Source organism: Salarias fasciatus, chromosome 6, assembly GCF_902148845.1.
Source record: "Salarias fasciatus chromosome 6, fSalaFa1.1, whole genome shotgun sequence".
Classification (NCBI taxonomy): Eukaryota; Metazoa; Chordata; class Actinopteri; order Blenniiformes; family Blenniidae; genus Salarias; species Salarias fasciatus.
The window spans coordinates 39,902,352-39,922,629 of record NC_043750.1 but is presented as its reverse complement, the minus strand read 5'-3'; the positions used below and the strand labels follow the sequence as shown (position 1 = coordinate 39,922,629).

At 46.2% G+C, this 20,278-nt stretch overlaps 1 protein-coding gene across 1 annotated transcript in view; it reads right to left on the bottom strand.

Moving 5' to 3' along the window:
- Window positions 1–5,151: 5,151 nt before the first annotated feature.
- LOC115390724 (mastermind-like protein 3) overlaps window positions 5,152–20,278 on the bottom strand; it is a 64,178-nt gene continuing 49,051 nt past the window's right edge. Inside the window, exons 2-4 of the mRNA XM_030094705.1 lie at window positions 14,785–15,051; window positions 12,272–12,350; window positions 5,152–9,306 (exon numbers count right to left, since the gene is read on the bottom strand). Coding sequence (XP_029950565.1) covers window positions 8,204–9,306; window positions 12,272–12,350; window positions 14,785–15,033 — 1,431 coding nt within the window. The 5' untranslated portion in view covers window positions 15,034–15,051 and the 3' untranslated portion in view covers window positions 5,152–8,203. The remainder of the gene's footprint in view (window positions 9,307–12,271; window positions 12,351–14,784; window positions 15,052–20,278) is intronic.

The window sequence follows — 20,278 nt, the reverse complement described above, 5'->3', positions numbered from 1 at the left end:
AATAAAGTCACAAACCAGTTCACAAACGTGTTCTGAAGAACAAATACACATATGCACGCACACACACACACACACAAATGCAGCCTGACAGGTACCAATCTCAGCGCATTGAAAACTCAGATAAAAAGTCACTGGCTAAATCTGTACCATCTTTGATACAGCTTAAACATAAAATGAACACAGCTGGTCTGAAATTACACAATCTATTCAGATAGATATAGACACAGCTATCTATATCATTTGGAATTCACGTATATTAGCAAAAAAAATAGTGTCTGCAGTCTCTTGTAGTTGAGAGCAACACAAGGCACATTCAAATAGGCAGGTGTTTAAGACCACAGCATTCTGATAAAGATCATATTTTTGAAGGTTTCACTGACTCACCAGTGGCTCCGATGTTAGGTTTTGGGTAGTACTGCTAGCTGCTAGCATAGTGTTTAGCATACTGTTTAACTTCCCTCCAAAGAGTTCAGATCAAGTGCAAAAGAAAAAACTTGTTCATACTGCACAGCCAATCAGTGCTGACTTACAGCTCTGATGCATTCATGGACAGTCGAAGTTAAAAGTACTCAGTAAGAATTGGCAAATTGGAGCCCACAATCATATGGTATACCTTCTGGCACACACTGCACATTTTATTATAATAATTTATTTACAAGTAAATGTGAACACATCACATGAAACGGGGCCCTGTGACCTTGTGGGCCCTGGGGCGACCGCCCCCTTGCCCCCACTCTGGCTCCACTACAGCTTTTAGGTGTCTTTTCTAGCTGAGTAGTCTCTCTGTGCTTTTAGCTTGTTAGCTTGCTAGCACAGCTTTCTAGCATCCTTTAACTTAAAAGAACTGCAAGTGTGCAAAAGTATATTTTTATTGTACATTTTTTTACAGTCCTCACCTTACGAACTCTCCTGATACCAGCTTAAAAAAACTTTACATACTCTGCAACCATAAAATGAAGAGAAAAACATTTAAACCTACCAGTAATGAAGAGGAGCTTAATATATGAAGCCACTACTCTTAAAACTTTGATAACATCCAATCGGCACTGACCATTATTTCTGACATTTATATTGTCAGTGATTAATTAAGTGGAGAAACAGATTAAGTCGTAAAGGAAATCCTTGTTAGGATCAGCCCTGCAGGTATGCTGCTTTAACTCCATGAAGATTGATTGTATGAAACAGATGATTTTCAACTTTCCAGGCTGTTAATATTATCAACAGTTGTTCTACTCCTTTATTTCCCCCCTAAGCCCCAAAAAAATACTACAGGAATGAATGTTAATGAATTTAGCATTAGCATCCACTCTTCTTCTCAGAGTTATTTTTAAATGTGTTTCAGGAAGAAATGCTTAAAATTCTGTCTGCTGTTGTGTTTCATTCTTTAACGTCAAAGACCTCAAGAAACACTTTTATCTGCTTTGATGTAGAATTAGTCTAGCATTAGCTTACTTGTGATTATTTTGGGTGATACAACTTGAAAAGGGCTGCTTTTCTTCTTGAGACTACCAAAATATTAGAAAAAAAATGTTGTGGAGTAAAAACAAGCATAAACATGGTGTTGCTGTATGACGCTAATGTGAGCGTTAGCCGTCTGAAGCTTCCTTCCCTCCTCTTTCCGGCGGTAATGGAAACCACCACACGTCTCTCTGGAGATGTTAAAAGTGTGTGCTGGGGTGGCAACAAACACCCCCGACGGCCTCCACCCCCTTCACTCCCCATCTTCCTCCCGTCCTGTCCTTCATCCTGCCTCTTACTCTCCCTTTCTTTCCTGTCCTAGGTGGCGTCGCCGCCGCTGAACATGAGTAATGATGCTGTCATCTCTGGAAGTCTCCATTTATCAACGTCAGTGTGTGGGGGATCGAGAGCGAGCAGAAAGCAGGCGGCTCGGGGCGGGGGGACGGCGCGAAAGGAGAGACGCGGCAGAAATATGAGAAGAAGAAGAGGTGGAGGAAGACGACGGCCCGGAAAGATGAAGAAAAGCGGCATCGCCCGCGGAGGGCGAGGTGGAGAGAGCTTGCTAACACGCTAAAGTCACGAAAACAACTAGAAACAGCCAAAAGGATGCAACAGGTGAAATGCATTAAAATAAAACCTGCTCAAAAGGCTTAAAGAACACCCCTAAATAAGTTAAAAGTACTCAACTTGCTACACATTAAAAGTTCTTTACTACCTTCACTGCAAAAAAGGAGGCGGGTCTGAGGATGAAGAGGAGGAGTCTGATGTCTCATGGTGGAGAAGATGGATGAGCAGGAGAAGGTCGCGACCCCGTCTGCTCCGACTCTCTGTCTCCTGACACCAACGTGATTCCTGCTCGCCGCCACTGCCTCCACCGCCTTCACCGCCGCCACCGCCATGCAGTTAGAGCCTTGCTCTTTAGCATATGTGAGTGTGATTATGTAAATGAGCTGAGTCAGTCTGCCTCAGGTGCTCATATTGCACATTTAACTCGCTCATTATGCTGAATTAGCTGATCAATACCACCTGTTCCTTTCAGTTCAGTCATAGGAATGTTAATGCTTGTGGTGGAGGACAATATAAGATCGCTTCATATGAAAATAATCCTAATCCTGCAGGTGGCTGTAGCTGCTCTGTGGTTTGGAAATAAACACTTCAGTCATTTATTTTTTCTGTAATAACTGGACTCCCAAATAAAAATCCAAAAAAGGTTCAGTAATTTGTAAACTGCAATAAGAGTCAAAAGGTCATGGTGAATATGTCAAATGGCTCAAAATGCTAAAAACAGCTAAGAAAGGAAGCATTTAACCAATGATGGAGAACTTTAAATACTTCCGCTCGGAGCATTGCAGGCTCTGGGGAGCCGTCGGTTCGAGGGTCGTGTTTGGGAAGTCATGGCGGTAACCTCTCAGCTGTGGGATCCGCTGGCCTCGAGGCAAACGATGAAACTGCTAAAAAACTGCTATGATAGTGAAAGTGGCTGCAGCAGCAAAAAAGAGCTTCAATCTCCACAAAGACTAAACAGCAAAAAACTGTTAAAACAGCAAAAATGGTTAAACTGAGAGAAACAAAATTTGAAACAGCTAAAACAAGTGAAATCGAGCGGTTAAAATGGGTTAAATTGTAAAAAAAATTACACAAGTGAAATGGCTAAAATTGTTCAAAAGGATAACGCTATAAAAATGGGTAAGAGCAAGCAATAATGCCAATAACAACTAAAACAGCTCAACAGCAGTAATCCTGAGCAGGCAGGAAAATGGATCCAGTAATGTGGCAAAAACTGTAAAAATAAATAAATAAATAAATAAATAAAAAAGATCTATTGACAAAATAGGTAAAACAAATAAATGATGGCTGAAAATAGTAAAAAAGTTCAAATGTGTAAAATGGCAATCAAGTGAAATGTCTAAAAGTGGTCATTGAAACAATATATCATTCTAAACTGAGATATTTTAGTTTTTTACAGCTCAGGATGAATTTTATTTGAAGATAAGTGACAGAAACAGATTTCAAGTCATGAAATCCTTAAAGATTAGAGGTGGACGTCACAGTTGTCACAGTTGTGATTGTGAGTTGCTGGTTTGAATCCAGGACCCTAAAGATGACCGACCTGAATGCCTCTTCAGCTTCAAACGGAGGCTGTGGAGTTTCATGTTTCTCCGTCTTCATCCAACCCAAGAGAAACTGTTCAGGTTAAACTTTCTCTGCCGTTTTTCCGCTTTTGTTTCATAAAAACAGAAGCATCAAATGCTGAACACATGTAAATGTCAACATGTTGAAAACAGAAACAAAAGTTTCTATTTTTTCTTGTAAGTCATTTAAATGAACAACTGAAACCTTAACTTGAAAATGTGTAAAGAAACTTCCCATTAACAACAGACGTTTACTAAGTAAAATCCTGATGTAATTTAACAGCTAAAAAACACGAAGTTCTTTGTTTTCACTTGAAAAATTAGCTAATGAACAGTAAAACTGCAACAAAAACTGTTTGCGTTTTTACTTGGAATCGTTATGTAAAGGAATTGTCAAAAAGAATGAAAGTTTCCACAATAAAACATGTAAAATCAGCTGGTAAGACCTGATGGAAACCTTTAATATTCAATGCTATTGTGCTTAAATTACCAAAAATGCAACAAAAGTTTAAAGATTGTACTTGAAAACTTAAAAGTTTTCAGTTTTTAGTCCAGAATGTTTTATAAAAGTTTACTTTTAGCAAACCATAATACCATAAACAAATGTAACCATTTTTAAGGGAGAACTATGCAAGATTTGCTTTAGCGCTCCCCCTACGGGTCTCCTGTGAAAGCGCACTGTCGTACACGTTTTCCGCATCACCCACCCCCCTCCCCCCACCCCCAGGACCCCAGGAGAGCGTCCTACTCCCGTTTCCTTTTTTTCCGCTCATCAGACAAAGGCTTTTTCTGTCTTTTTGGTTCTGCCATCCGTGAGTACCTAAGGGGGGCGTTGCTAACGCTAGCGAGAGTTTCATGTTTGTTTTACGTGCTTTTATTGTACTCCCGTATGAGCGCCGTAAAGCAGGTTTGTTCTGGCGAGATGTAGTCGGGTCGGATCCTCTGAAATTGCAAGCGCTGTTTTCAGGACACAGACCCCGGGGGGGGGGGGTAACCTGCCAATCACTGTGCCAAGTCTTTCTTTACCCCCCACAGGGATTCTGAAAAACATTTATTGAGGTAAAAACGTTGCATAGTTCTGCTTTAAATATTATGTAAGACATGTAATTTGAGGAAATTTTTTTATGTTTTTATAAGAAAGATGACATTTTAATGACCAAAAAGCACTGAAGTGGGAAATACCCAATACAAATTCATGTCATGCATCTGGACAGCTAAAAATGTAACGCAAGTTTTCTGTGTAGAAATTTGATTAAATCGAGTGAAAATCGGTTTTCAGACATAATTCTTGATGAAATCATGATAAAAGGAAGAAATGCACGGAATATATTATTTTTGCACTTTTGCATTTTTTAAATTTCTCAAATAATTTAATTCTTTATAAGTTATTTTTTTGGGTAATGTCACTCTGTAAATTCATAATAAATCAAATAATTCTTCAGTCTGCTCATTGAGTATCTTTGAAAATGTAAGTTTCCCTCATTTAAACAGTAAAAGAAATAATGTGAGTTTGTGTGAATGATGTAAAAGACGTGAGAAAACAACAGAAATGTCGGTTTAATATGATCAGCGAGAACGTTCTCTCTTTATTGTATCTTTTTGAAAAACAAACCAAAAAAAAGTCCTTTGTAGTTTTCTTTTGTTAACATTTTCAGAATTCTGTACAGGATAAAAAGAAATAAGCACTGCTTAAGAACCGAGTCCGATCTCAGAAACTAGAAACAAAATTTAAACAAATGAAAAAAATAAAAATAAAGAGGAGGTTTACAATACAAATTAGTAGTAAGACATTGTCTGAAGTGCAATGGCATAGCTCAGATGGGTTAAAAGTGAAACTGAAAAACTTCCAAATAAAAATACTTCTCTATTTTCCAACAAACAGTAAATTCTTTACAGAGTAGAGACTGTATTATCTGATGTATTTAAACCTGTAAAAACATATTTACAAATAGCCATTATCTTTTATATACTTTTTCTCATAATCACATATATGTCAGCACCAGTAAAAAAAAAACAAAAAACAAAAAAACATCGATAACAACGATTCTTCTCTTAAAATGTTGTCTACAGACTTGGTCCCGGTACAATATGATATTTGGAGGAAGCTTCCTTTCTCTCCCTGAAGGGATTTCAAACGCGGACCCTCGTTTTCAAGACGCCGGCGGCAGCTCCGCGGCCGTCCGCAGCTGATCGCTAACCTCACCGGTCTGAGCGGGCCGTTAGCGCTACCGCTAGCGGACGATCCGAGCTCGTCCACATTCAGACTCCACACAGTGAGACGGAGGACGTCCGCTCCCCGAACGCGACGGACATACAGGCGGACACCCGGAGCTCGGCGGCGCGGAGACGGCGAAGAGTTTAAAGGGTTGGATCACGAAACACCGACAACCGTGGGAACAGATGGCGACAGAGGAGCTAGTTTACAGAGAAGAAGGCTTTTTGGTTTTGTTTGATTACAGCATCGTCCTCCAAACGTTTCACTCCGGCGAGCCAAATACCAAGTGATGCACGCAGCTTTCAGCCATCTTTAAACCAAGGTCACAAAACAGATGCGGGAGTCTACGAGCAGACACGGTGACAACAAACCTTCCAGTTGTTTGTTGAGCGCAGATCGTCGACGGTAAATGAGAGCTTGTGTTAAAAACTAGTTTCCTTCGCTAACTGGCGCTGCCCTCAGTAGAGCGCTGCAGGAAGAGTTCGCGTTTTAGCACTGAGTTCCCTGAAAGTTTTTTCCTGGGTGGGGAAACGCCTGAAATGAAATCAAAGCCCAAAAGAGCCGTAGCGACAAGCTAACGTGAGGCTAAACAAGTCCGCAACAGTTGTCGACCACACCGAATCCACAACCAGAAAATCAGTTTTTAGGTGATTGAGGGAGGTGTTTGGCTAGTAGCCGGCGTTTAGCTAGCTAACTTCTACTAAACTTACAGTTCATTTAGGTTCGTTAAAGTGTGAATGTTTTCTTTGTCAGTGCTAACTTTCGGGTCGTCTCTGCCGCACTCTGTTAGCCGTCTGAAGCTTATTCATCGTTTTTCTTTGAAACTTCATGTCAGCAGTGGTTTCTCGTCCTGTAAAGCGCCGCGGGGGGAGGAGTTGGGGGGGGGTCAGCTTGTATGTCTTCACAGTAGTGTTACAGTACAGCACAGTTACGTTGTAGTGGGGAGCGCGAGAGAGCGGCGCTGATTGACAAGCAGCCGCGAGACAAAGGAAGGGAGGACGAACACTTTCCTCAAGACACAACAGCAACTGAGAGAGAAAGCTAATTTAAACTTTTATTTCTTCTTCATTTAATTGACAAAAGGACACAACCAGCATCATTGTTAGGAGATTAAAAACACGGCGACAGACAGAATTGTGTGGGTGGGCTTCCCATTAGCATTTTGTTGTTGTTGTTTTCCTTAAAAAGAAGAAGTCACTTGTGGTGCTTGAATACATTCAGAGCCCAGCGGCTTTTCGCTCGGTGTGATGTGGTTTGTGTCACACAGACTGAAGGTTCTAATGCAATATTAGCTCTGTTAGCTGCCTCTCACACAGCCGCACATCCTCCCGGGCTGATGCTTGTTTGGTGTGTGTGTGTGTGTGTGTGTGTGTGTGTGTGTGTGTGTGTGTGTGTGTGTGTGTGTGTGTGTGTGAGTAGGCTGCTTTTTGAATGCTTGCTTTAGCTGCCTGTTCTCCCCCCACCCCCTTTTCCTCTGCTTTTCACTCCCATTGTCTTCCTCTAACATGCACACCCGTCATCCACGGCGACACAACACAGGAAATGAAACTACGCTCGCTCCCTCCCGCTTTGGAAAAAAAAAAAAAAAAGAAGAAGAAGCAGCAGCAGCCACCCAGGTTTGTTGCCGAGCAGAAGCACTAGAGGGCAGAGTGCGCTCGCGTGGCACGACGGAGGAACATCGTTTGTTCTGTTGTGATGTGCACAATTTAAACAGAGAGGAGAGAGGGAAGGGAGAGATCAAATGAAAAGGCTGAGAGAGACAGGTGTGTGAGTGTGTGTGTGTGCGCGAATGTTTGTGTGTGAGTGTGTGGTGGGGGGGACACAAATCTCAGGGAGGAAATGGGAGCGTTGAGAGTGCTTTCTACTCCCTTCAGCGCCTCACGAGTTGAGAGATGTGGAGCGCTGGAGCTGGGTGGCACAAACACACAAACACAAATAAATTGCCGTCTTGAGAACGAGTCTTCCTTCCCCCTTCGTCAGTCTGCTGTTTTTCGATCGGCCCCCGCTGAAGCCGGGGCTGGCGGAGGCCGCCACGCGTACGAGGCTCGCTTTCAAACACTGGAACATGAGGGGGGAAAAGAATCATCCCACGGAGAAGAAAGGGAAAACAAATGAAGCACACCTCTTAATCTCTATATTGGTTTTTCATTAATATGCACAAGACGTAATGATAACTCTCTCCATCTCACACACACGCACACACACACACACACACACACACACACACGCTCACCCACAAAACGAGAACACAAGAACTCAGTTATAACCTTGCTCATGTTTTATAAAACCAAAACATGCCAGTCCACGTCGCGTCCTCCTTTTTGTTTTACGTTCTCAGGAATTAACGTTTGTCCGACTTTAGGTGTTCAGTTCGTCCAGTAAAAACTTTCCCCGTTGGCTATTGGCTCGGGAAAAACTCCTCCATCCAGCCATCGCTGGAGTCCAGCTCCGCCCCCGAGCCGTCGCCCAATCCGAAGGCTCCGCCAGCTGAGGGCCCGCCCCCATATCCGTAGGATGACATGTCCTGATTAGCTGTCCTCTGGTAGCCCTGCGGCTGACCCCCGACCCCGACGCCCCCCGGTCCATAGGGGCCTCCTCCACCGCCCCCGGCCCCTATTCCCGGCCCCCCGGGACCGGGGCCGAAGCCCCCCATCCCGGCCATCCCCTGGCTCATCACCCCCGGGTTCATCCCCTGGTTCATGACCATGGGCCGGGGCTGGTTGGTCCTGGGCTGACCCCCCATGTGGGGAGCCATCATTGGGCCTCCCATCCCGGCGGCTGGGTTGCCCACCCTGGGGTCCATCCCCTGGCTCATCCCCTGTCCAGGGCCCTGAAAGTGTTGCTTGGCGATGCGGGGGGGCTGACCGGGCTGCATCCCGTAGCCCGGGGCGGAGCCGAACCCCACCATGTCTCCTCCCCCTCCGCTTGTAGTCCTTCCGACTCCTCCCCCCATGGCCTGCAGACCCTGTCCCTGCTGCTGCGGCCAGCCGCCCCCCGCCATTCCCCCGCTGCCTCCGCCTCCTCCCAGCATGCTTTGCAGTCTCTGCGCTTGGGCTTTGGCATTGGGAGGGCCTTTCAGGGGCTGCTGGGTCATGGAGTTCATTAACATCCCCTGTCCTCCGTATCCTCCGGCCCCGCCACCCCCGGGGCCACCGGGCATCCCCCCAACACCAGGACCGCCACCCGCCTGCCGGGGGGGCCCTGCGGCGGGGTTGTGCTGCGGTGGAAGACCCATGGAGGCTTGGACGCTTTGGCTCTGGTGCTGCTGCTGGTGGATCATTTGGCTCATGGAAGGGTTGAGTCCGTAGAGGGACCCCTGGCCAGACCCCTGGTTGCCGTACGGTAGCCCCATGTCGCCTTGGGGTCCCACGGAGCCTCCCTGGCCCTGAACCGAACCCATCTGGACCATCTGCTGCTGGCTCTGCTGCTGCTGCTGGAGGAGACGAGTCGCCCGGATGCTCTGGAGAGCTTGACTCCTGGAAGCCAGATCTTGAGGAGGACCTGAGAAAGAGAAAACCGGGTGAGTTGAAACAAGAACAGAAGAAGAAAAAGAAAACTTTGGTGAAGACGCCCGCAGATCCAGTAAAATCAACAAATAAACACAAAAGAGAGCTCTGAGCACAGGAAAAGATTTATATTCCTCGACAACCTATTTACTCAGGAAACGAAAGCTTCCCGTTCAATTTGGTTCAAACCCTTCCGCACCAAAATAACACTGCACACGCTCGAGCACCAACGTCTCACTTCTCCGCTCTTTCCTGTTAGACGCCCCACAGCAGCAGAGCTGAGCAGCTCTGTTAGCGTGGAAATGGCTCTAAATCCTCTAATGAACCCACTTCTGACATTGTTTCGCTAATCCCTCACCTCACAGCTCAGACTGAAAATGTGACGGAGGAGAACTCAATCGCACATTCCCGGCTCGTACAGGAAGTGGAGAGCTGAGTTCGAGGTAACGCTGCGAGACAGACGTACATTTTCCACAAATAACAAGCCCGGGAGGATTGCAGGTGATGGGAGCAGCGTCATGTCTGGTCTGGTTAAAACGAACCCAGGCTGCAGAGTAAATTTGGTCCATTTGAGTTTGAATTGTGATATCTGCACCTCGGTGAACAGCAACCAGGCAGACTGAGTTATTTCAAAAGCAGATTTTGGTTTGATTGCAAACAAATTCTGGTGATTTTAGTGAAGTTCTACGCGAGACAGAACACAGCTGAAAGTTCAGCTAGTAGGATACACAAACAGTAACTGCTGTTCCTGATGTGTCCACTAGGGGTCGTTGTATTTTAGTAAGAATTCAAGTAATAATTTAACTCCAAACAGAAGTGAACTGCAGATGTTAGAATACTCAGCTGAGAGATCAGTGATATTGCAGGTGAAGCTAGCTAGCTGATTGCTAGCAAAGTAGCACTAGCATCAAAGTCCTGCTGTAAGTATGAGCTTGTGAAAATGTGTGGCTTGTAGGTAGTTTTTTTTTTTTTTTTTAATTCTGAGTTTGTTGTGTTTTTAAAAAGTGCTTTGAATGGGAAATTGCTAATAATTAAAACTAGAACTGAGAGAGAAATAGAATTCGCTGGTGTTTGTTCATTGTCAGGCTCTCATTTTACTGGTCCGGTCCAGTGGACTTCGATCTGGGCTGCATGTGGCCCCGAACTAAAACCAGGTTTCTGTTTGTCTCTGGGTGATTTCAATGTTGAAAATGAGTTTCCACCAGCAGGCCAAAAACCTGCGTTTTAGGTTTACTGGTGCTGCGGTGGCCTGATGACCCATCCGCTGTGTACTCTGCTTCCACTCATAGCGAGCTGGGACCGGCTCCGGTGCGTCAGGACCCTGGATGGGATAAAGTGTTAAATAGGGCAGATGGAAGGATCCGGACTGAAAGTGTGAACAGTGGTTAAATCAGCGAAGCACTACAGGACAGCAGAACTAACAGGTATATTTCTAGGCCACCGTCTCCCGCTGAAAGCCCCTCTTTCTCTTCACATTATCTCCTCGACTTGCAGACAGACTCTGATGGCTATAAATGGCTTTCGACTTGACTCTCCTCCTCCCTCTGCGTTTTCCTCGCTCGGCATCCTCCCCTCACCCACTCGTCTTTCTCTACCTAGCAGACCATCTACCTATTCCTCTGGTTGCCACCCCACCCCCTGCCATCCCTCTGCCTCCTGCCTCCTCCTCCTCATCCTCCTCTCATCCATCTCTCTGACTTCACCGGAACTCTGGGGGATCCAGGACAGACAAGTTGCCGTGGTAACAGGCAGAGCAGGATTTTTTTTTTTTTTTTTTTCGGAGAGAGACGAAAGAGAGAAAGGAGGAGGCTGAAGAGCTTCTGAACACCAACTGATGCATCTGACAGAGACGGACAGAGACGACAGGTTCACTTCCAGGGTTTCCTTCTGTCTGCTGTTTGCATACAGATCTGTATGTTCACGTTACACCAGCCGACCTGCACAATCTGCTCAGCGCCTGTAGGACTTGGCACTCGACCACGCACGCCAATAATACATAACATTAAGATCATCATTCTGATATTGTGTTAGCTCTGCTTGGTTGATAAAACCGCCCTGTATGTCTCACAACACCTCGGATGCTGCGGTGGGATTTCTGCTGTCAGCAACATATTCTTTCAGTCCTGGGAATTGTGAGGTGGGACCTCCATGGATCGGGCTCGTCCAGCACATCCCACTTATGCCTGGATTGAGGAGACCGAGTCAAACTGGCTGCTGTGCTCCTCAAAGCACTCCTGATCCATTTTAGCTTTCTAACCCAAACCCTTCCATGAATGGGAGCAGCATGGAGATACCTCACAAGAGCTGAGAAACATCATTTTGGAGATACTCCTGCGGAATTTTCTAGCCTTCAAAATGTGGCCCTTGCTTTAAATGCTTCTGACTTTCTGGTTCATCAACTTTGAGGTCAGAAAGTTTGACTTGCTTGACTATTCTTTGGGCCACAGAGAGCCACAGTCCTGCGTGCCTGGACTGAAAGTCATCTGGAAGCTTTGCAGGACGCCTGATGAGCTGCTCTTCACAGTCAGCTGTGTTGAAGCAGGGAAACATCCAGCAGCACTAGGAACCCTCCAGACTGCCCTTCTCTGCTCCAGCACGGGCCGTGACAAACAGATAATCAGTGTTATTCACTCCACCTGTCAGTAGGCATCATGTTAGAGCTGATCGATGCTCACCATGCATCACTTATTGCAGATCAAGCACTTCGATGTGAATGTAAGCATTTTAGATTCCAAACAAAGACCCAATGTTACATTCACAAAGACAAAAAAAAAACTAATAAAACAAAACAAAAATCTATTTCCTAATGTGATTGTCAATGAAAACTGAGTGATCAGTCAGGTCTTGCCTTGTATTATTAGAAAATCAATCGGGGTGAGACCACTCTGGTAGTGGTGCATACATTAGGAGCATGGTTGCACGTGTTGAGGTGAATGCGTGTGTGAGCGAGCGGCGCTCACCTTGGTACTGATTGACTTGGGGGTATGGATTCCTCTGGCCCTGGCCGATCTGTCTGGGGAGATGCTGCTGCTGTTGGAGCTGCAGAAACAGACAGACTTGTTAGAAAACAGCGTTACATCCTCTCATACCAGTCATTACAAAGCCGGGAACAACATGAACGGAGTCAACTGACAGCAGGAACCACGACTTCTAGGAACCTTTGGAAAATGCTCCAACTCTGTCTACATGTGTAGAACGACCACAGTAAACCGCTGTTGTGCACATGCTCAGTAGATGCAGGAAAACAATGTTTTCCTCCCAGTATATGAGATAAAAGTGACTTTTGAAAACTGTTACTTTGTTTGTAGTTTATTAAATGGTGTGAAAACAGTGTTTTCGTATTTTCAGGTATAACTAATGACAAAAAAGTGAGTTCCGGCAGTTTTACACCACACGGTTAGAAATGTGATCGTATGATTTACATATAACAGACTATGATTATAATGAATTTAAAGGGTTAAAGCAGGAAACATTGTTCAACAATACTTTATAGTTCAAATTTACAAGTGTACAACAGATGATGATGAAGCAAAGGTTTGATGAAAGGTCTGGTAAAGGAGCCTGTGTTGATAACAGTCGAACAGATGTTAACCACAGCTCATACAGATGTTCATACAGTCAGAGGAGAAACAGCTGTTGGTACTGTGGAAACAATGGCAGAGACCGATGTTTGTACAGAAGAGGAACGATGTATGTTTGTCAAAGAATGGACTGACACGAGTGATGACGGAGACACACCAGAAACAGATGTTAGCTACAATCTGGACAGATGTCTGGTGCTGTAGAAGTCTGTACGACAAAACATAGACAGATGTTTTGATTTGAAGGAAGAAAAAGTGGCACAGATGAAGACAGATGTTACTTTAAAGAAGGAGAAACAGACGTTTTGTTCAGTAGAAACTGATATTGTAAAAGTCTGACAAATGTTTGGCAGATGTTTGAGAAGGCAGAGACAGATGTTAGCCCCGTAAAGGTGAGGCAGACTTGGCTCAGTAGAGATCACTGACTGAAGCTGAGGTAGGCACAGATGTGGCACAGATGTTTGGCCCAACAGACACAGATGTGGGGCCATCTACAGATGTTGGTACGGCCAAGATGAGCCAGATGTTTGGGGAACGACAGATGTTTTGTACAGTAGAGACAGATGTGGATACCATATGTCTGGCACAGCAGAGCCAGATGTTTGGCATGATGCAGTCAGATCGGCGTTTGGCACAACTGACACGGACAGCGGTGCAGGCGAGGTTAGCCAGATGTCTTAATTCTCAGAAACAGATGTTAGTTTAGCCAAGACAGATGTTCTGTGCATCACAGACAGATGTGGGTGCTGTAAAGGTCTGACACAGTGAAGGCAGATGCTGCTCTAACGGAGCTGAGACATATTTGTCACAGTACAGCTCGATGGGTGTGGCTGAAGTTAACCAGATGTTCGGCGCAGTGCAAACAGGTTCTTCTTCCTGGTTAGAGTCAGAGGCTGGTCCTGCCACAGTGTGAAAGCTCTTTGAAACAATGGCAGCAGATGTTTGTGAACACAAGATAAAAGCCATCGGAGATCAGCGTTCGCTCTGCTGAGGCTGGACAGATGTTGGGCACAGTGGGGACAGATGTGAGCGCAGTTGAAGTCGGGCCGTTTGTTAAATTTGAAGCGATGAAGACTTTTTTTGTGAGCGTTTTAGACTGGTATACATGATCTGCGTGGTGCTCTTTAACTTAAATAGCTTGATAAGTGAGCAGTGTTGGAACCGCAGGTTTCCCTGATGCTCCATCACAGCCAGAGCTGCAATGCAAGGTATGAATAATTAAATGGGGAAACTTAAAAGGTTTCGTTGTTAATAAGCAGTCTGGGACATTGTGGATGGAAAAAAAAAGTGTGGCTGGACAGGTTACTCATTTAAATGAAGGTATGATATCCAGTTAACAGAGCGGACTGAACCCCAGCAGGACGGCCGTCGTCTCAGACACCTTATATCCCCGAGTCTCCGGATGTTTCTGCACATCCAATTAAAGCCAACGTGGTGGGTGGTGACTTCAGAGTTCAGAACTCTTTAACACTCCATTCCCTCACAGAGAGGGAAATAAAAAGAAAACACCACATTATCACAGCAGGCGGCATGTGGCAAAAACACACACACACACACACACACTGCAGAGATGAAAAGGAAGTAGTGAAGAGGGGGCTGGTTGAGGGTAATTATACATGCAACAAGACAACAGTAAGGAATGAGAGAGGATGAGCTGCAGACACAGACAAATATACGTGGCTGCAACAACAAACGAGACGTATGCGCCGACAGTTGATCGTTTTATGCGTGACAGATGAATCCCAGAGGCCGCCCTGCATTTCTCACGCGCCGTTTAAGTTTCCCGTTCACACGGTGATGTTTTGAAAACATCAGCATGCTGAGCCACGGCGGCTCCGAGCAGCGTTTTCAGTGGAAATGGCTGAACGAGGCCAGCGAAAGCAGCGTCTCACCTGCTCGGCCAGCAGCTGCTGCTGCTGCTGCTGCCGCTGCTCCCTGAAGAGCTGCTGCTTCTGCTGCTCCATCATGTGCATCTGCACCCGCTTCTCCTGCTCCATCGCCATCATCTGCTTCATCATGGCCGCCTGCTGCTGGTTGCCCACGTAGCCCGGAGGTGGGCCCGACCCCTGGTTGGGCCCGACCCCGGAGGCCACGCCGCCGGCGGGGTGAGGAGGGGGGATGGCGCCGGGCGGCCGTGACATCCCCACAACGCCTTGTTCCTGCAGAGACGGGGAGGATCGGTCAGCCGAGCGGCGCACACACTCCGTCAATTACACATCAGGCTGCAGTCCACAGCTGGCCTTTGGCAGGAACGAGTTTGGATGAAAACAGAGGGAAACAACCCGCCTTCTTCGTCCCAAGCTAACAACAAAATTCCGAAATCAATTTCCAGAAATACTGAATCACAGCCTGGCGACGGCCCCGAGCCAAGAAACAGCCAACAAATCTGTCAAGTCATAAAACAAGTTGTTCACAGTACCGCAGCTGCGAGACGCTGGTATGAGCGCTTCAGTGTTTCTTAAGAACCCGTTTCCACGACAACGTCTCCAGTCAAGCATCGTTTCAGAAAAGTTTCACGTTTAGACGGAAACAACAGAAACCCCGAAAACAGTGTAGTTCTTATGGTTGGTCCACTAGTTGGTGCTGTTGTTGATTGTAATAAAATCACACGCATGTTCTGCAGAGAACAACACACTCCAAACATGAACAACGGAGAACACGGACATTCATATGGAGAGAACACAAAGCTGGATCATTATTACAGTGACTGTTAAAGGGACTTAAGGCAACTTTACAAAATCTACCTCAGTGCTGCCGCGACAGGCGCGGCGGCTAACTGCAGCCACCAGCTGAGGCGGCACGGGAGCGCGCACAAACACTTCAGACTGTACGTGTATATAGACCCCACCGGCCTGGAACACACCGGCCGTTCGGGAAACCTCCCAAACCTCCCGATGGCCACCCCGCCCCTGATCCCAGCTGTGTTTGAGTCCGTGTCCACGGCGGCCATGTTCTTCCTGTTCACGAGCCTTCGGCAGCGCGCATACAGCGTCAGTTTACGTCACATCCCCACGTTTGCGCGGGAAATTCGTACCCCGAACTGCAACAAATTCTGTGGCACACAGCCTGTATAAGGCAACAGACAGATGCGCGGTTTGGCCTGTTATTTTAGGTTTTTAATGCTTCACGGTTCATTAGCATCGAATAAACTGGAAATGCATGTTTCACAAATCTTGCCTTAAGTCCCTTTAACTACAAAACTACCAGAACCAGGAGAATCTGGGCTGGAAGTCCTGACATTCAGGAGGAAAACACTGTTCTTATTGCCATCTACTGAGCATGTGCAGAACAACTGGTGTCTGTGGCAATGGCATTTTCACCATCTACAAGAAAACGGGCCCTGTTTTCATAAAGCTCCACCTTAAGACCCATTTCCAAAAAGGTTGCATTTTCACTGACTCCCTGCACCGTTGAGCGGATGCCCGAAACGTTTTCATGTGAAATCCTTGCCGTGCAGACGGGGCCTCACGCTCGGAGTGGACGGCTTCCTGCCTGACTGAAATGATGAGGTCATGATGGGGATCTGCAGCAGCCTGATGAGGTCCCAGTCATTTCATTACCGGTAAAGCAGAGAGACTCTGATAAAGTGCAGGACGTTGGGTGCTCAAGGATTAAAGATGAGGAAAACTCATCCAAACTGATGTGTTTCCAGCTGAAGGAGCTTCACACACAAGAGGGAGTTCTTATCGAAAAATCAAGTGTGCTTCCCTAATAGCTGAAATATCCCTTTGAAAGCTTATTTTAATCATGTTTGTGAAGTTCAAGGAGTAAAATCAAACAAAAACGGACTAAATTAGCTTCTCGTCATCTCGAAAAAACGACATTTGAGAGGCTGAAATCTTCCTTTGGCATGTGTCACTGTGACTGAGTGCCACACAGTTCGATCGGGTGGAGAAGAGATGCGTTCTCGATGCAGCGGTGGAGTCGTCAGCCTCCACACTGGCGGCTTCGCACAGCCTGTTTCAGGCACAACGCTGCAGCGAAGCATCGGGAAGTGTTTCGGCTCACAAAGACTCAGCCGGTGAAGAGAGTGAAAAAGCAGATAAAGACAGAATTGCCTGAAGAGTCGGTGCGTCGGGCCACCCTGAGTCCTCCCAGTGGGGCACTGGTTTGTCCTCGCTGCATATATTATCTCGTCATTAGCATATAAAGAGCACTTCCTCCTCCACTCAGCCGTATGCTAATCTCTAATAGGATGAAATGGCCCGCTCCGGCCAATGGGAGCGCAGCGTTTATGGATCTATTAAAGGTTAGACAGCTGAACGAGAGTGGACATCGTTTAGGCCTGCCAGCAATTGAAAAAAAAAAGGAGAGACCTGGGAACAGAGGAGAGGGGAAAATCTGAGTGTTTGCACATATAAAAATGCACCAACACACATCCCCACACAGGGAGAGAGAGTGTACAACAAATCACATTTAACTGCAGGGCAAAAATGAAACGGCAAAAGCAGGATTACGGCAGTGAAATCACAGCGTTGGCGAGAGTCTGCAACATACCGCCATACTCAATATGTTTGGAAAGACCCAAAGCCTCATAATCCGTGTTGAGGCTCCGCTCTTCTTAGAAAGGAGTTAGGTGGAGATGAAGCTCATATATTAGAGCACAAAAACATGAAAACCCCCCGCGGAGCAAACAGGAATGGGCCGAGCAGACAGCCAGCCCAGACTGATCGATGCCCGGGTCTCATCTCCGGCTGGCACGTTTCTTCTGCCCCGGATGGCAGCAGAGCGGCGGACCGAGGAGGAAGAGGAGGAGGAAGGGCGGGCGCAGTGCCGCCACGCCACCAACTGGTGGCAGTGTCGATCTGTAAACGCCGCTGGTGTGTGATTTTGTGTGTGTGTGTGTGTGTGAGAGTCTCACCGGCCTCCTCTCAGCAGATGGCTCAATCATGACGGTTCTGATCTACGATCTCTTCCTCTCCCCCACTCGCTCTACCTCTTTTCTTCCTTTCTCTCCAAACACCCCCTCCACCTCCTTCACAGAGCTCCCGTCTTCCTCTCCGCAGACAGCGAGTCGTGTCCACGGAGGAGCAGCAGACGGATCGGAGGACCGAACGCTTCGGCGTGTTGTGAGAGCGGCGGCTACCTGAACGCGCCACGACTTCAGCACACGGTCGAACACAGAGGCGGCGGGATGAAAAGAAAGCAAATGAATTAGCAGTTGTATTAGTATTATTTCAGTGTTATTAGTACTTCGCTCAAGCGTTGCTAATATACAGAGAATTGAATGTCACGCCAATAAAGCCCATTGAATGGGACGCAGGTATCCTCTTCAGAAAGAAAAAGCAAATTAAATTAATTGAAGCGAAGTGAAAAGAGCATGTGCGGGGAGTGAAAGGGAGCAGGGGAGCAGAAGGAGCAACACAAGAGCAGAACTCGAGCGCCGCTCTCGTTTTAGTGTGAAGAGAAAGGGGAAAAAAAATGGAGGAAGGAACAAGGAGGTGACGAGCCAAAAGAGGAGGAGTGAAAGGTGGGATGGAGGGGAACAGAGGAGAGCAGGTACCCTGGCAACCGTTGCTGTGGCGAGGAGCAGATGGCGCTTTGAGGAGCGGCTATGGCCGCCGAGGAGACCCAAACAAATCACAGACACTTTGACCTCTTCCCATGAAACCATCCCTGCAGTAACAACCCCTGTCCACGCATTGTTTCACTGCAACATACTGTATTTTGTTCAAACATCGCAAATTTATTGTTATTACAATATATAAAAGACTGAGAGAACCGCGGTACGTTACGGTTGTTCGTATTCCCAACAGCAACGGCAAAATTAAACATCTTGTGTTTAAAACAAAATGTTTTCACTTCACCGCTGCAACGCTATTTCACACCCGGTGGCCACAGCAGGACCGTCGGAGGAGAACATCTGAGAATATTACCAAAGACAACAAAGACAACTGCTGTTTGGGCCATCGGCACGAAACCGATGATACACTCATGAAAAAACAAAGAACAGAAAAAAAATAGAAAACACATCCCAGTCACAGCTGGGACGAGTTATGGGCAAAGAGAAAGAGCACTGTTAGCTGGAAGGACAATTCAGAAGCGCAGACAGATTCACATAAGCAAGGAGCTTGGTTTTATCACAAGACAAATTTAGCTGTAGAGCACCGCTCAGAGACATTCACAGTGCTTCACAAAGAAAGAAAAGGAAACACAAATGCGAGCAATTAAGACTCTTAATCTTAAGAGATTAAGAATATGAAATAGCAAACAGTATCGTATCGCATGGTGCATGTGAAGCTGATATCGATATGAAATTCATTTTGAAAGCTCCTCTGTTTTGACAGAGAAGGAGCTCTTTAAGGGAAATGTAGTTTCTCCACAGGCAGGCTGATGGAAAAGGCTCGGCCACCTTTGGTCTTCAGCCTCTGAAAAGGTTGTGAACGGCTGCAGACTCCTCCGTCAGAGGTCATCTTCTCAGGCATGCAGCAGGAGAAAAGGCATGGGCCTGTTTTTAAAAGTTATGAGCAATATTCTTAAACCATTTGTAAAATGGACAGGGAGCCAAAGCAGGGAAGCAAAGATTGATCTGAGCCGGTTTATCGTTACGATCTCTGATCGGTTGCTCGTGGGTTGATCAACGTTTGAGAGTGGACCAATGAAGGCCATGAACCGCCGGTTCAAAGAAAACTTTGACGTCCTCTGAAGAAGTGAAACATCAAACCACATTTTGACCTTATTAGCTGCTAACAGTGTGTAGAAAACTGTAGAGGAATGCTTAATCAACAATTCAAAGATGTTTCCAATGAACATTGAGCAGTTTTCATCCTCTGTAAGTTTTTATTCAGGCTGAGATCGAGGTCCCGTTTCAAGTGAAAATGCACCATTTTGAAAAGATTCACGTTGACACAGGAAATGGGAGTACATGAACATTTAAATGAACAGATGAGGAAGTTGGACTGTAATTACAGTGACTGTCGAACCTAAAACTACCAGGACCAGGAGAATATGAGCCAGAATCAGGACCAGGATCAAGAAAATTTGGACTGGAACCAGAAGTAGGAGCATGTGGACTGGGAGTCATGACACTCTGGAGGAAATTATTGCTCTTATTGTCCATCTACTGAGCATGTGCAGAAGTAAAAGCTCAGTAGCTGAGTTTCAGAAAAGCGCTGTTTCCCCTGTTTCCATGGAGATGGAGCATTTTCAAAAAGTTCCACCTTGGGGGCCATTTTCAAGAGTCCCCCCCCCCCCCCACAGGGGTCCTGGTCCCCCCAACATGGTCCTGCTACCTAGTTTTGGAACTAGCAAACATGACTATCAATGCTTCTCAGGACTTGATCCATAGTTTTCACAGGCTGAAAAGACAGTTTGAGAAGACTGTATCATCAGCAAAAGAGCTTTCAAGGTTTGATATCATGTAACTTAAGCTTACATAGATTCCAT